We start from the raw sequence: 16,207 nt of genomic DNA, 5'->3' as shown, positions 1-16,207 counted from the left end.
ACACCCAATTTTTTCAGCTCACTCACACACACTCTCTCTATACCCTTTTTTGGCTGGCAGTGTAATGTAAAGAAGAAAAATGTACCATTTAACATTGACAGATTAAACAGTCACCCATCCTCTCCTTTCTATATAACATCCTTTCAACTCCCCTCCATTTTTCACATCCCAATTCTTTCATTTCAAACTTTTCTTTTCGGGTCGGGTTCAATGGCAGCACGTTCGTCTCTCGTTGCTCTCGGCGTCGTGCTGGCATTGGCAGCTTTAACCGCCCAATTAGCCGAGGCGGCGCGAGCTTTCTTCGTCTTTGGAGACTCTTTGGTTGACAATGGCAACAACAACTACCTTGCCACCACTGCCCGAGCGGATTCGTATCCGTATGGCATTGATTTCCCGACGCACCGTGCCACTGGTCGCTTCTCCAATGGCCTTAACATCCCTGACTATATCAGTTGGGTTCATTTTATCTCATTCTACTTTCAATTGATTTTTTTTCTTTTTTTCTTTTCTCAATTTGATCTTAAATTCATATTCTTAACGTGATATTTAGGTCAGCAACTCGGTTCGGAGTTCTTACTGCCGTATTTGAGCCCGGAGTTCAACGGTCGAAGGATGTTGGACGGCGCGAATTTTGCTTCTGCTGGCATTGGCATTTTGAATGACACTGGAATACAGTTTGTATGTCTAAATTATGAATATTGATTTTTGATGTGTTGAAGCCTTTAATTATTTTGTTACTATTATTATTATTATTATTATTATTTTGTCTAAATTTAATGTTTTTTATAATTTATATTGAAAACTAACACTGTATTATTACATTCTCCCCTTAATTTTGGTGAAAAATTATATGTGAATGAGGCTACAAAATAAATCATGACAATAGAAATAAAGATGGCCTTTTTTTTCCCCTCCTTTTCAGAAATGTTTTTACTAACTGTGATAAAAACTTGCAAAGGTTATTTGTTTTAGCTGTGTTCTAAATATAGACCATTTATGGAAAAAAGAATATGAAGAAAATAGAAAATACTTTTTGAAAAATATTGTTATTTAAATATGTTTCCACTTATGGGTCTTTTTAGGACTGTTTCCTTTCACTCTAACCAAATTTGGCTTTGGTGACCATTATTTATTATTATTATTTTTTTAAGAATGTCGGACTATAAAAATGTGAGTTTTATATTTAATTTAAATACTATTTTTTTTTTTATTTCACTAGGTTCAATTTCAATTTATTGTGTATTTTAGGATTGTTTTCAAATATAAAAAAATGAATCAAAATATTTATAAATATAGTAAAATTTTATTATTTATTTATTATAGACCGCAATATACTACTATTTGTATCTGTCATACTACATAAATTAGGTCATTTAAAAGTATATAAAGACTAGGGATTGAAATGATATTTTTAACTATTATAAATGTTTATTTAAAAAAATGTGCCACCTTGGACAATGAATACACCAAGGTAGATGACATTAAGGAAGAATATGAGAATTTATAACTATCATATAATATAAGGTCAAGTTAGTCGGTGATAATTCTTTACAAAAGTGATAACATAGTACACGTGAGCAGCTGTTTTTTTTTTTTTTTTTTTTTTTAAAAAAAAATTAGGAAAAGAACAAAACTATTTAGTTCAATAGCATCTATAATCGACACATTTTTACCAAATAATTCCTACATTTGACTTTTTAGAAAAAAATAAAATAAAAGAATTGTTCATAATTAAAAGGTTTAAATATCATTTTTGTCCTCATTCAACAATTTTGGTCCCTACAAATTTTTCAATAAATCTCAAATTTAATATATATTATTAGTTTCTTCTTGATTTTCTTTTTCATATATATATATATATATATATGTAATATACATACAAACATTTTCATTATAAATTAAAAAAATTTCGTGCATGAAAAAATTATTATTATTATGGAAAAAACTTAATTAGAATATGAGTTGTTAAAAAAAAAATTTACGAAAAATGGAAGCATAAAATTAGGTGGAATTTAAGTTGTATGTAATGAATCATTCACGAATTCTATTTTTTCAGATGAAAATTATTATTATTGTTATTTTTTGGGTTGTGATTTGAAGATTTGAAAAGGGTTGGAATAATTAAGGTACATGGTGAATGCAGATAAACATAATTAGAATGTTTAGGCAATTTGAATACTTCGAAGAGTACCAAAGAAGAGTTGGAAGGATAATAGGAGATGAAAGAACAAAGCAACTGGTGAAGGGAGCCTTGGTGCTAATTACCGTCGGGGGCAATGATTTCGTCAATAATTACTATCTTGTCCCCTTCTCCGCCAGGTCACGCCAATACGCTCTCCCCGACTACGTCAACCTCCTCATCGTCGAGTATCGAAAGCTACTCCTCGTAATATCTCTTCTCATTATATTCTATTACCATTCATTTTTCAAACAAATAAATTTTGACAAGTAAATAAAATATTATGGTCGCGTTTATTAATCATTCCGTTTTTTTTTATTTGGTTTTGTAATTTAAGTCTATTTCTTCTCTATTTCTTTTCATAATTTGTCTCTTTCTTAAGTATAATAGTTAAATTCTTACTCAAATTCTAAAAACAAACACATAGACTGAGCGGAGGCGATTTCTATTGCCCCCTTATGGCTCTGTCACGGGTCCTATCTGTCACTCGCCAACCTGTTCCTGTTATTCCCTAAAAAACATAAAGGAAGCAATGATGAGTATAACAATACTCAATAAGTGACCCATTACTGGACCCTCTAGGTTACCGGTTAGCTAGTTTATATGGGCATCAGTGTACACCTATCATATCAGTCGTAGTGATCTCGAAGGGGTCACATATGTGTCATAAACATGATCCCAAAGGATACGCATCAGTCATAGTGTGTAAACTGAAAGTCAAAAAATCAGTCATAGTGTGTAACCCGAAGGTCCACAAATCAGTCATAAACATGAACCTAAAGAAACATAACCAGTCATATTATGTAACTCGAATGTCCACAAAACAATCATAGTGTGTAACCCGAAGGTCCACAAATTAGTCATAATGTGCACATATACAGTCATATGTGTACACCTGTCTAGATAGGAGAAACTAACAAGAACCCTATAACTTAGCATGCATCAGTTTTCATATAACTCCTGTATTGTATTTTACAGTCATTTATCTTAGGGGTAAAATTTCATATATATCCTCAATCAACAGTACAATCATTGTAGACAAAATAATCCAATCCAGTTGGTCAATGCCATTAAGTCATGCAGTTCAATCAGTCATAAATTATAAATCCAAATAGTCTAGAATAATCAATCGAATCAGTCTGAACAGTCTCAAGAAATAGTCCATGTAATTTTAAGTAACCAGTCCATATATTCTTCAGTAAGCAATTCAAGTAATCTTAAATAAGCAGTCCAAGTGGTAGGGACGACTGGTTCGAAGATGAACCAGTAGAAGGACACTTACCTAAAGTTTTAGTCAATACAAACTCAAACAACCTTTACTTTTATTTGCCCAAAAGCTCACAAACCAAGTCCTAAGTGATAAACCAAAAATTTGGATTTCCAAAATAAGGCCAAAATTCCCAATCACCCAATTTACATCATCCATTAAGATCAAATATTAGTTTCAAAGTCCAATTACTTACCCAAATTGTTTCGAAATTGATCTCAAATTTAGTGAACAACACCTCAAAATCTTTCGATTCTTGAATCAAACCCGATACCAAAAGTCAAATTTAATTCCATCATTTAAGACATGATTCCAATCATAACTTAACCCGAATGTCTCCAAACAACTTATTCAACACATGGTTTGATCCCAAAACCACTTCAAAGCTTCAAAATCAACACAATCCAACAATTATATCACAAAAATCAACCTTTAACTTTAATAGACTACAACTTTAGACATTTTAATCTAACCTCCAAAAATCACAATTAAAACAAAAGTTAAGCCGACACTTAGTGGGTATCCATAAATTCTCAATAAAGACCCCAAACCTTACCAACAAAAAAAAAATAATAATGCCTAACAGTTTTAATCTTATTGGAAAGCACGTTGAGTGTCTATAAAACCCAATTTCAACGTCAAAACAATATGGGTGAGCCAAAACTTAAATCAAAATTTGATGGGTATTCAAGATCTTCCAAGAAAACCTATAAAATACCAAATAACTTACTCAAGATAACAATTTCGGTGACAATGGCGCCAGCGACGGTGGCAACCATAGACAGGCGACGGGTGTTGCTATTGGACGACATAAATTTTTTAGGCTAATGGCTGGTAGTGAGGGTCTTGCATGAGGAGGGTTTGCGAGAGTGAGAGAGAAGGGGAATTTTCAGTTTAATAGATTCTATTCAGTAGTAATTACGGACAAACTTGAGCTTTAAACAACTATCCAAACGTTCAAAATGAAATTCTATATGTCCCGAACAGATTGACTAAATTTTAGCGCGATCCAACGGTTCAAACTCCAATAATCAATAATTTTGTGGAAGTTGTCTCTGAAAATCAAATTGCTTCCTCTCCGATTGTCTTCTCTTTCCACTCTCCTTTAATTTCAATAAATCCAAATTCTTTCATTTTTCTTTCAAATTTTAAAAAGATAAATAAAATATTTTACACAATATCTCCAAAATCTTCAAAGATTCTATTAAATTAATAAATCAATTAACTTCTCAAATTACCGTAATTTAGGCTTCAAAATTCAAAATTAAATGACATAAAATCCATCAATTTTATATAAATTAAATTCTTTCAAATATTTAAATGAATTTAAAACCACATAAAATTAATTATCTCTTCAATTGATTTAAATGGGCTCCAACTGTCTTAATTTCAAGCTTCTTTCCTTAATTAATTTATGTCTTGTAATTTGAATGAAAAGAAAAACCTTGCATGAGAGGACTCCAAAAGTAATGAAGTAAAATGACAGGATGATGTGAGTTGAAATTTAATGATGCAGAGGCTCTACGAGCTCGGGGCGCGACGAGTTATGGTTACCGGGACGGGGCCGCTCGGGTGCGTCCCTGCAGAATTGGCAATGCGAGGAAGTAGCGGCGGGCAGTGTTCAGCAGAGCTGCAGCGAGCGGCGGCGCTGTATAATCCACAGCTTCTTCAGATGGTCAAAGGACTCAACACCCAACTTGGTTCCAATGTGTTTGTGGCTGTTAATACTCAACAAATGCACAATGATTTCATCTCCAATCCTCAAGCCTTTGGTATACATACATATATATATATATATATATATATATCTCCTTTACCTATTCTAAGCTATAGTAATTTACTAAAACTTGCCTAGGAATTCACATGATACAATAGGGCATTTAGAATGTTAATACATAGTGTGAAATAATGTTAAATTAAATGATAATATGCAGGGTTTGAAACATCAAAAGTGGCATGTTGTGGACAAGGGCCATACAATGGATTAGGGCTTTGCACAGTGGCATCAAACTTATGTTCCAACAGAGATGCATATGCCTTTTGGGATGCCTTTCATCCTTCTCAAAAGGCAAATGGGATCATTGTCAAACAAATGTTTTCAGGCACAACCCAATACATGTACCCTATGAACCTCACTACCATTCTTGAATTGGATTCTACCACTTGAAGACTATGACCCAAAATGTCCTTTTTACCCTCACCCCTTTCAAAACTCTTGTGGGTTTGGAATTATATATGTGTCTCTCTCTATCTTTAATGTAACATTTGCTTTGGTTTATGTTTAGTTTTGTGTTGTTGGCTTCATCAAAAGAATGGGCCTGTTTTCAATTGACAACATTCTATATATATAGTATTCTCTCTTTTTCTATCTAGTATTGACTCAACTAAAATGTATATTGAGAATGTGATGTGGTTGTTACATATTATAGTTTTTAAGTCAGATAGTAATTTTTAGTTTTTTAATTTTTTTTTTTATCAAATTTAGAGTAAAAATATATATATATATTTTGTTAATAGAAGAGATGCTAATTTGAAAATATATACATAGTGGTATTATTTTATCAAGATAGTAATTTCAATCTTCTCTTCTTTTTACTTTATTACATTTCTCTCATTTGCTCTTTTAAGAGCGAGCTATTAGCTAAAAGAGGATTTTTCTTTGTTGGTGGATATTGTAGCTCAACCTTTCAATGTCACTACAAGAAAAACTGTTACTACAACAAAATTGAGATTTATTAATTTGGATTTGATCTATGGACATCATGAGTGGCTAAGGTAAGTCCTCATCTAGCTTAGGATAAGACTGAAACTCATGTATTTGAAGAAACTGAATCTCGTACCGGAAGCGATGTATCGTTTTTGCTTTCAAGTTGGAAAATGAAAAATTTACAATTAAAATAGAACCATACAGAACATCTCACATGCAGTATAATACAGGTTGATCATATAAACTTAGTTTAAAGAACATATTTCTAAAGACTATCTTCAAGTCTTCTCGAAACCATTTCCTCCAACACTGGGAACACCTCTAAAGAGTTTTTCTCGTTATGACTCTGGCAAAGATCGACTTGTAGGAGTCTCTTTTGAAAGATAAAAAAATTTGGTAAGAGAAGAAGTTTTTCCAAGGAACTCTATTTCTCTTATAAGATTAGATAGAAGAAAGAGCAATTAGATAGAAGAAAGAGCAATCATCATTGCAAAGAAGTACTTTATCTATATATCACGTTAAGTGGGATAACTTTCCACTTCATCTCTCTCCCACTTCCATAAGGAAGGTATTTTAATAAACTTAATTAAATCAAATTAATCAAATTAATTAAATTAAATTAAATTAAATTAAATTAAATTAAATTAATCAATTGATTTAATTAAATATCTCATATTTAATCAATTGAATATTTAAATCATATTCAAATATTTTTTTCTCTTATAACCTATAATTTCATTATGAATCTTATTCGCATTAACTTTTAACTAATACTTTTAATATGAGTCTTATTCATATTAATTTGGTATTTGAATCACATTCAAATATATTACATCTCTCATATTACATAATTTAATTCAGAATTAAGTATATACTATAGTGTATTTATATATATTATGTTAATTATATCATATCCAATCAACATATTATTCCCTAAATTCATTTGAACACTTTAAATTAATTTTTCAAAACATGGGTCCTTATTAGTCCATTATGAGCTAGCTATGTCACACCCCCTGCTAGATTACATACTTAACCTAAGAGGAGATGTGAAGAAAGCAATTACCACTCTTTTGTGATACATTATGCTTGCCTAGGCCTGCTCTATCTGACAACTTTTGTAAGTATTAAACTACAACCTTCAAAACTTGATTGAATTGGGATTTACTGACACCATCCCTAAATATGATACAATGTAACATAATTACTTAATTTGCAAGTCCCAACACCAACTATATTTAGATATACACACTGAATCTTATGGTACTGAAGTTATGTAAGAGGACCAATTCTACGCTAGTCCTCGACTTCAAGCGAAAATCGGAAGGTCCAGAACTCTTTCGCTACTTAGCAGGGGGGACAAAAACATTGGAAAACATAAGTTGAGAAGCTCAGTGAGTGGAATTTTAATGAGAAAGTAGGTTTCCTTTAGACATTTATAAAACCTGTCCTCATGAATAATCGCAAGGCACAAAAGAAAGCAATATATTCCAAACATGGTCATAGCCAAGGAACCTTGGAAGTATATGTAATAGTGAAATGGCATGATCACAAGTTTCCTCAAACATATAAGAGATAAAATCCATGTAAAACCCATCCAGTCCAGGAAAATCACACCAAACCTTGTACCTATTACCCTGTTTGTATTGAGATATGCAACATAAATAATTCTCGTTTCATGTGCACATGTTGACATTTTCCATCAGACGTACACGAGGCACATTAATATTACTTGGGTACAAAATCCAGTGGTTTGAAATCCATTTCTATCAACCACAATAAAATATGAATTTTCAATATAATGAAACCAAATCTAAAGATTCCAATCCACAAATTATTTCTATAGAAATTATATATAAAATTCGACATAAAACAAGCTTCCTTGCAAACTAGAGATAAATCATATTTATCTAAATCCAACAGTTCAATAAACCACTTGTTGTATAACCAAATGCGATTACAACTTACCTGAAATTAGCTTTGTAACCAATTATCTATTCCCTAATTGGTCACAAACTCAAATTTCCCTTGAAGGATCACCAATTCTACCTTAATTTTTCCTTTAGCCCTAATTTTTCCAAATTTAGGGTTTTTGCAAAATAATTCTTTAATTATTCCAAAATTACCTAAAATTGCCCTTAAATCCAAAATTATTAGTTTAGGGCTAAAACTCCAAGAAAATATCAATTAGGACCCAAAAATAGGTTGCCAACTCCAAAATAGTTGTGGGCCTTTCAAATAGGCAGCAAATGGGCGTAGGCGTGTTGGGCTGTGTGTGGACATGCGTTTGGGCGTGAGGGTGTGCAGTGTGGGTAGCATATGGATGTGGAACGCGTGCGTAGGCAGTGTGAATGGGTGCTAGGTGTCACGGTCATGCTTCTCCAACCGTGCGGCGCCATGATTCACCCATGATCATGGTCAGCCTTAAGGGATGCTCAAGTCCCAATTCACTTTTTGCTCGGCTCTTTTAAGCTTCGTCGGACCTTAGACGAGTTTATTCCATCCTCGATTGGAACTGAACTCATGCAGAATTGAACTTCATTTGGCCATACACGTTGCCTGTACGCGTATTTTCCCTCATGTATGATTCTAGCCGACTTGCCTCTACTCTAGGCCAAGTCCTGAGGCTCGACCTTGCCCATATATGAGGCTAAGATCATCACAATGCAACGTCGCATTACTCTTCGTAATCTTGGCTCCCAACAACACGTCCCCCACACTTCTGCTTGCTTACTGGGCTCTATCGAACCATACACTTCTTACCGGGACCATTCGAGCAAGTATCGGGCCAACCGGGAACTATCGAGTCCCATTGATGCTTTAGGATGCTATCTCGAGTGTCGGGATGTCATCAGCTTTCTCTCTCCTGCTCGGACACGCTTATCGAGAACCATCATTAACTAACCCATGGGCAATAATCCAACTCGGGACTTCCCGGATATCTATCCATCCGGACATAATCGAGACTTAGGCCCTTCTAAGCCATTGTCGAATCAAAACGACATACCGGGTGCTACATCGAACCTCTAACCCATGGGAAGGGACACAATGCCGGCACACCTATGTCGTCCCATAATGTCCATGAGATCCCATTCTCGATGGAAGACGCCCAAGACACTTGTCTTATAACACTCGCCCACGCCATGACACACGCATATGCCATGGGGTAGCTCACTTAGGCCACAGAGCCTAGGGGTGGTGGAGAGCTGACACCATGCCTCCCCCTATAGTGCATTCTGAACATTTTCCTCTTTGCCACACATGCATATCAAATGTGGCGAAATAGTCACTCACCAACGTAGAGTACTCGTCTGAACTCCGATTGACATGAAATTCGACGCGCTTGTATATCTTATGAATATGAATCTAACTCTAGAGCCGCTCGTCCAAACTCGCGACAGAACCCCACCTTTCGTGGTCACGGCTCGGGGCCCCATCTGGCCGCTACGAAGCTTGTCACTAACACCATCAATGACACGATTACTTGTCTTTCTACTTAACGTTCAACATGGCATGCTTGCTCACTTATGTTGGTGTGTTGGATGATGCACTGTCCTCCTTGATCGCATCACGACACTTCTCTTGGCCCTCTGTCTTTGCCAGATGTGTCGACACTCATATGTCGCCACTGCACTATCTGCACAAGTGGGGTCATAATCTACTATCTCAAAGTTAGATTGTGACATCCTTCTCCACTTAAACTATCATCGTCCTCAATGACAAACTTGAAGGTGCAATCCACTTTCAATCTCGTTGGATTGCAACACTCTCCCCCACTTACACTCAGCATCGTCCCGATGACGATCCGATCTTGGGTTGGCTGTATAACGAACCCACTGAAAATGATGTGCATCAGACTAAGTATGGAAAGTGCCACAATGTATGAGAGATCCCACCCATGAGCCTCCTCGTGCCCACTTTAGGACTTGGCCTCCGAGACTCGCAACATACGCATGGAAAAAGCTTCGGCATCCTCTCGCCTCTGCTAACAAGGGATATCTTTTCATCCCATACAACTCGGCTGTAATCACAGCCATAACATATCTTCAAGTAAACATCAAGATGCACCCCTCGGGGTGAGGCTCGCAAGCCTACCACGGAACATCACACATCGTGGAATCTACTCACACCTTAGCGAATTCGGAAAACAAAACACAACCCCATCTTTCGTTGGCACTACACTTCAGCCAACTCACCGACCACCTCATGTGGCGATGTTGCAAAGATGCTCCTCTTGCTCTTGATGCAGCTTCTTCTCTTTCTCTCTGTCTTGTCCAACTCCACTAAAAAAGAGTGGCTCTGATACCAAATGTCACGGTCATTCTTCTCCAACCGTGCGACACCATGATTCACCCATGATTATGGTCAGCCTTAAGGGATGCTCAAGTCCCAATTCAATTTTTGCTCGGCTCTTTGAAGCTTCATCGGACCTTAGGCGATTTTATTCCATCCTCAATCGGAACTGAACTTCATTCAGGCATACATGTCGTCCGTACATGTATTTTCCCTCATGTGCGACTCTAGTCGTCTTGCCTCTACTCTAGGACAAGTCCTGAGGCTCGACCTTGCCCATATATGAGGCTAAGGTCATCACAATGTAACGTCGCATCACTCTTCGTAATCTTGGCTCCCAACAACACGTCCCCCACACTTCTACTTGCTTACAGGCTCCATCGGACCATACACTGCTTACCGAGACCACTCGAGCAAGTATCGGGCTAACTGGGAACTATCGAGTCCCATTGATGCTTTAGGATGCCATCCCAAGTGTCGGGATATCATCAGCTTTCTCTCTCCTACTTGGGCATGCTTATCGAGAACCATCATCAACTGACCCATGGGCAACAATCCAACTCGAGACTTCCCGGATATCCATCCATTCGGACATAATTGAGACTTAGGCCCTTCCGAGCCATTGTCTAATCAAAACGGCATACCGGGTGCTACATCGAACCTCTGGCCGATGGGAAGAGGCACAATGCTGGCACACCCATGTCGTCCCACAATGTCCATGAGATCCCATTCTCGATGGAAGACGCCCAAGACACTTGTCTTGTAACACTCGCCCACGCCATGACACACGCATGTACCATGGGGTAGCTCACTTAGGCCACAGGGCCTGGGGATGGTGGAGAGCTGACACCATGCCTCCCCCTATAGTGCATTCTGAACATTTTCCTCTTTCCCACCGATGCATATCAAATGTGGCAAACTTTCACTCACCAACATAGAGTACTCGTTTGAACTCCGATTGACTTGAAATTCGATGCGCTTGCATATCTTATGAATATGCATCTAAATCTAGAGCCGCTTGTCCAAACTCACGACGGAACCCCACCTTTCGAGGTCACGGCCCGGGCCCCATCTGACCCCCACAGAGCTTGTCACTGACACCACCGATGACACGGTTGCTTGTCTTTCTGCTTGATGTTCAACATGGCATGGTTGCCCACTTATGTTGGTGTGTTGGATGATGCACCGTCCTCCTTGGTCGCATCACGCACTCCTCTTGGCCCTCTGTCTTTGCCAGATGTATCGACACTCGTATGTCACCACTGCACTGTCTGTACTGGGGTCACAATCTATTATCTCAAAGTTAGATTGTGACACTAAGCATTGAGGGGCGTGTGCGTGGGTCTGGGCATGAGACGTGTTAGATGGCACGCGGGATGTGTACATGCAAGGGCGAGCGTAGATGCACAGGGTGGGCTGGCTAGGAGGCTAGGTTGGGCACCCTTGGGCTGTTCGACAACAATCTCTCCCTACTTTTCAGCAGATTTTCAAAATTAATTAAAAAAAAATTCAACAACCGCCACTTCAAATAATTTTTATAGAACTCAAGAGGGCTGGAATGCACACAAAATTCACATCATTTGCCTTATATTTAGAGTGGTTTTTCATGTGATTTTATGAGATTTGATGTGTTCGCTAGTGATTTTTAAAGTTTATGATTGAGAATTGAAATATAGTTAAAATGAGTAAAAAAGGACAGCTTAAAGAAGTCAAAACTAAGCAATGGATCAAAGAGAGTGAAGAAAGGAGATGAAAAGGCCAAAATTCAAAGAGACAGGACAACATAATGCATAGCGTCGCGACGTTGTCCCTTTATGTTGTAGACTGGAAAGCAAGGTTTTAAAGAGCGTTGTAGCGTTGCTTAGAGCGTACCATTTGATGGAATTAGAAACATGCAAACGGAAGCAATTAGAAACTTAAGCAGTCTAATTTCAATAATTGAAGGATAAAGCATTCAAGTTCAAAACTAGAAAAACAAAATTTAAAGAGGAAACCTTAATGTAACTTAAAATTAAAGTTGCTCTCTCCTTATTTTTGATCACGAACACTTTGTAGACTATCGCTAAAGTCTTTCCCACTATTCTCTGACCTTAGAACGGATTGTGGTATCCAATTTTATAATGAATTTTGAGGGGAAAAGAGATTTAGAGAGTTTGGAGTTTTTTGAATGTTGAGATAGAATTCCAGTTTCACTAACCAAAATTCTTAACCCATTCTCAGCCAATTATTTTTCTATTTAAAGAAGAAATCATGCAATATCAATTTACCACTGATTGACAACAAATTAAGCAACAATTTGAACAAGTTATAGTAAGATATGAGGTGTTGTTGAAAACCAAATGTGGGAAAATCCACAATCTAAAATTTAATTAATATTGAATTTCTAAAATTTAATATTAATTGAATTTTTCATAAAATCAATTCAATTAATTGATTTGAAATAAAATTAACTTTAAATAATTAATTAAATAATTTAACTAATTAAAATTTAATATCAAATATTAAATTATAAAATTAATTTTAATAATTAATTAAAGAATTTAATTAATAATATTAATTTAATATCAAATATTAAATTAATAACAACAATCCCAAACATGAATCCCTATTCATGTGTAAAATATAAATCATATTTAAATATTTTCAATTCTCCAAGACATTAAGTATATCAAATATAATTAACGGTTATTTCCTAAGCCAAATTTGAACAATTGAAATTTTCTCATTGCACTATTCTAAAGTTTAGTCCAATATGAGCTAGCAAAGAGACCTTCTTACAAATCATGAGCTGCAACGATCTGAGATTAACTGGTTAAACTTTTTAACCTAGTTAACCAACATTCGTTAACTACTAGGACAGTCCATTATAGCCCAATAGCTACACTATCCTCACTATAGATATATTTTTGCTCACTCGATATAACCATTATTAGTGACCCTTCACAGGTTGTTTGAAATTACAACTGGGTCAAAATTACTCTTTTACCCCTGTAACTACATCTTGTTACTTAAGTCCCACTGATCCTTTAATAAATAATTGGTTTGTGGTCCAACCACAAAATTGAGTCCCTCTCAGGCGAATGAGAGGGTGAGGCCCCTTGTTCAAAATCTGGAGTTAACACTTAGGGCTTAAGGTATAAGGTTTAGGGTTTAGGGTTTAGTAGGGTTTAGGTTCTTATCCCTAAAATGGGGACTTATGAGCTGGTGAATTCGGGCCACTCTCACCTATGCAGATTAAAGAATAATCTTGAATAAACAGGAGTTCATAGTTAGCTCAGGATGAAGATCGAGTTACCTAGGTCATCGTATTGAAATAGTCACTCTTAACAATAACAACGTTATAAAGTAAAAGTGATTATTTTACGGTCCAATCTTATGCAAACTCATTGCATAGGATGCTTCTACTCACATGTCTTTACATGAATGGTTTAGGATCACATCGTTTGTATAAAAAACAAAGTCGTTTCACTTTCATAGTGTCCAAAGGATGAGCTACCTGACCTAATCCTTATACTGTATACCGTTTATCTATTTACTCCAACTTGATCCACTTTTATGTCTCCACATATAGTTAAACTATTCTTATCATAGCCAAAGATTCTCAGTTTATTGGATTTAGGGTTTTTAAATGCAATTCACATATTCAATAACATCTTTACTGAATATACCTCAATAACAACTTTATTGCAAAAAAAGAATATGTTCATTGTTTACAAACCACGATTTTTTAGGACATGAAAACCAACAAACTCCCACTTGAACTAAAACTCTAGTAGGATCATTTATATATCATGTTGAGCGTGTTCGAATTTATGTCCTAAATCTCATGTATCCTATGGTCTGTAAAGACAAATTACATATCTAATAAAATAAAAAGTATCTTATTAACATTTAGACTACATTAATTCAATCCAATAAACTAAGGTCCAAGGTTATTTTATGAAACTTAAACATGTATGTGGAGACATACAAGTAGATTATGTTTAGGTGATAGCCTAAATGGTCTATAGTTGATAGCTCTAAAAAAGAGTATGATAGGGGCGTCAATCCAACACACAAAAACAAATCTAAATGATGCAAGATTTCAAGAAAAACAAAATTCTAACTTAAAGCACAAAGTTTAACAGAAAACTTATCAAATTACAAGAATGCTCGATCCAAGAACTAAATGAAAGGATTACCTCTTCGATTCATAGACAAACCAACGAGATACGTTCTAACGCACGTCCATAATCCGAAAATAAAACAAAAATTAACCTAAGGATACTGAAAACATAAAGGATAAGGAAGAAGTCATGGCCTCTCCCCCCTTTAGCCGCTTCAACATTGCAACGCTATTTCTTGTGTTGCGATGCTTTCCTGATTTTGTATAAATATTCCTCTTTTGTTTTAGGTCAAAATATGCTAACTTTTGGAGGCTAAACTGATAGAGGCTAAAGATAAACTTCAATCTTCTCTTTTTCCCTTCAGATTTTAGTATCTTTAGGTTAGTTTTTATTTTTATTTTGGGTTGTAATCGACGGATTGGATGCTATCTCAGATTTATATATGAATTAGAGGTAACTCCTATCTAATTTCTTTTGAGCAAGAGCCCTATGTTTATTTTTTTTGAATGTTTTCTAATTAATTTAATTGAACTGTTGTGAACTCTTTGGGATGATTTGATTGAATCTCAAAGGATTTTTTATAAATTGATTTGACAAATTAGTTTATTGAAATTCTTGTTCAAAAATCATCATAGCTTACACAATATCGATTGATTTAGCTGTGCATATTAGGATCGCATGTGTTAAGTCTAGACTTTTTCTGACCAAATGCACATATGCCCTAATATAATCTTTTCTAAATAAACCATGCTATAAGATATGACTTTTTCGACTTGTAGTATGTCTCAACAATTGAACCATTTCGTAATTCAATTCAATTTTAACTTGTATGTCGCTAAGAAGGAAGTGTTTTAACTTGAATTAGGGCTAATTTGGTTTAATATCGAATTTGGCTAATTGAGCTATTAGATTTTCTAATAGGTTGAGGGGTTGAGAGATTCAGTGTAATTAATTGATGCCTAATGAAAGAAATTGCATAGGAAACTCTCTCTTGCCCTAGAAATTAGATTGTCTCCTATTCTAGATTACATTTACCTTTTTATTTTTAATTTCACGCATATATCTCTTCCACACGAAACCCCCCATTTATCACTCTAGTTAAGAAATTACCTTAACGAAACAAATCATACTTCCCTTCGGATCGACTCGGACTTACCACTATTTCTACGTTGAAGTAGTAATAGGAGTATTTCGGTATATACAAATTTTCTTTTGATCAAGTTTGAAGCTTATTAACGACGTAAGTTTCAGGCTCTGTAAAAAATGGCATTGTTACTGGGGAAGCCAACCCGATTTAAGGATAGGAGAAAGGTTGTCCTCTTAAGTACTGAATCCAGGTCTTGAACAAGGGACCCCACTCTCTCATTGAGCCGAGAGGAATCTGGTTTAGTGACTGGATCATAAACCAATTGTTCATTAGAGAATCAGTAGAAACTTATGGAATAAGACGTAATCTCAGGGGTAAAATAGACATTTGACCCAGTTGTTATTACGAACAACCTGTGAAGGGTTGACTTACTAAATATGGTTAAATCATGTGGACATAACATATCTACAGTGAGGGGGAGCGCAACTATGGGCTTTAGTGGAGTGACCCATTAGTTAAGGAATGGGGATTAATTCGGTGTAAAAAGTTTAGCCAATTAATCTCGGAT

At 35.7% G+C, this 16,207-nt stretch overlaps 1 protein-coding gene across 1 annotated transcript; it reads left to right on the top strand.

Annotated features, from left to right (window-relative positions):
- On the top strand, window positions 1–5,818 carry LOC150037854 (GDSL esterase/lipase At5g33370-like). The gene is made up of 5 exons (XM_090310590.1): window positions 1–451; window positions 551–678; window positions 2,144–2,386; window positions 4,963–5,218; window positions 5,381–5,818. Exons 1-5 carry the CDS (start codon window positions 211–213, stop codon window positions 5,611–5,613), a joined length of 1,101 nt encoding a protein of 366 aa, XP_090166716.1. The 5' UTR covers window positions 1–210; the 3' UTR covers window positions 5,614–5,818.
- The last annotated feature ends 10,389 nt before the right edge of the window (window positions 5,819–16,207 follow it).

The sequence above is a fragment of the Benincasa hispida genome, chromosome 2 (genome assembly GCF_027475165.1).
Source record: "Benincasa hispida cultivar pf3 chromosome 2, pf3_genome.v1.1, whole genome shotgun sequence".
Lineage (NCBI taxonomy): Eukaryota > Viridiplantae > Streptophyta > Magnoliopsida > Cucurbitales > Cucurbitaceae > Benincasa > Benincasa hispida.
This window is presented reverse-complemented; position numbering and strand designations above follow the sequence as displayed.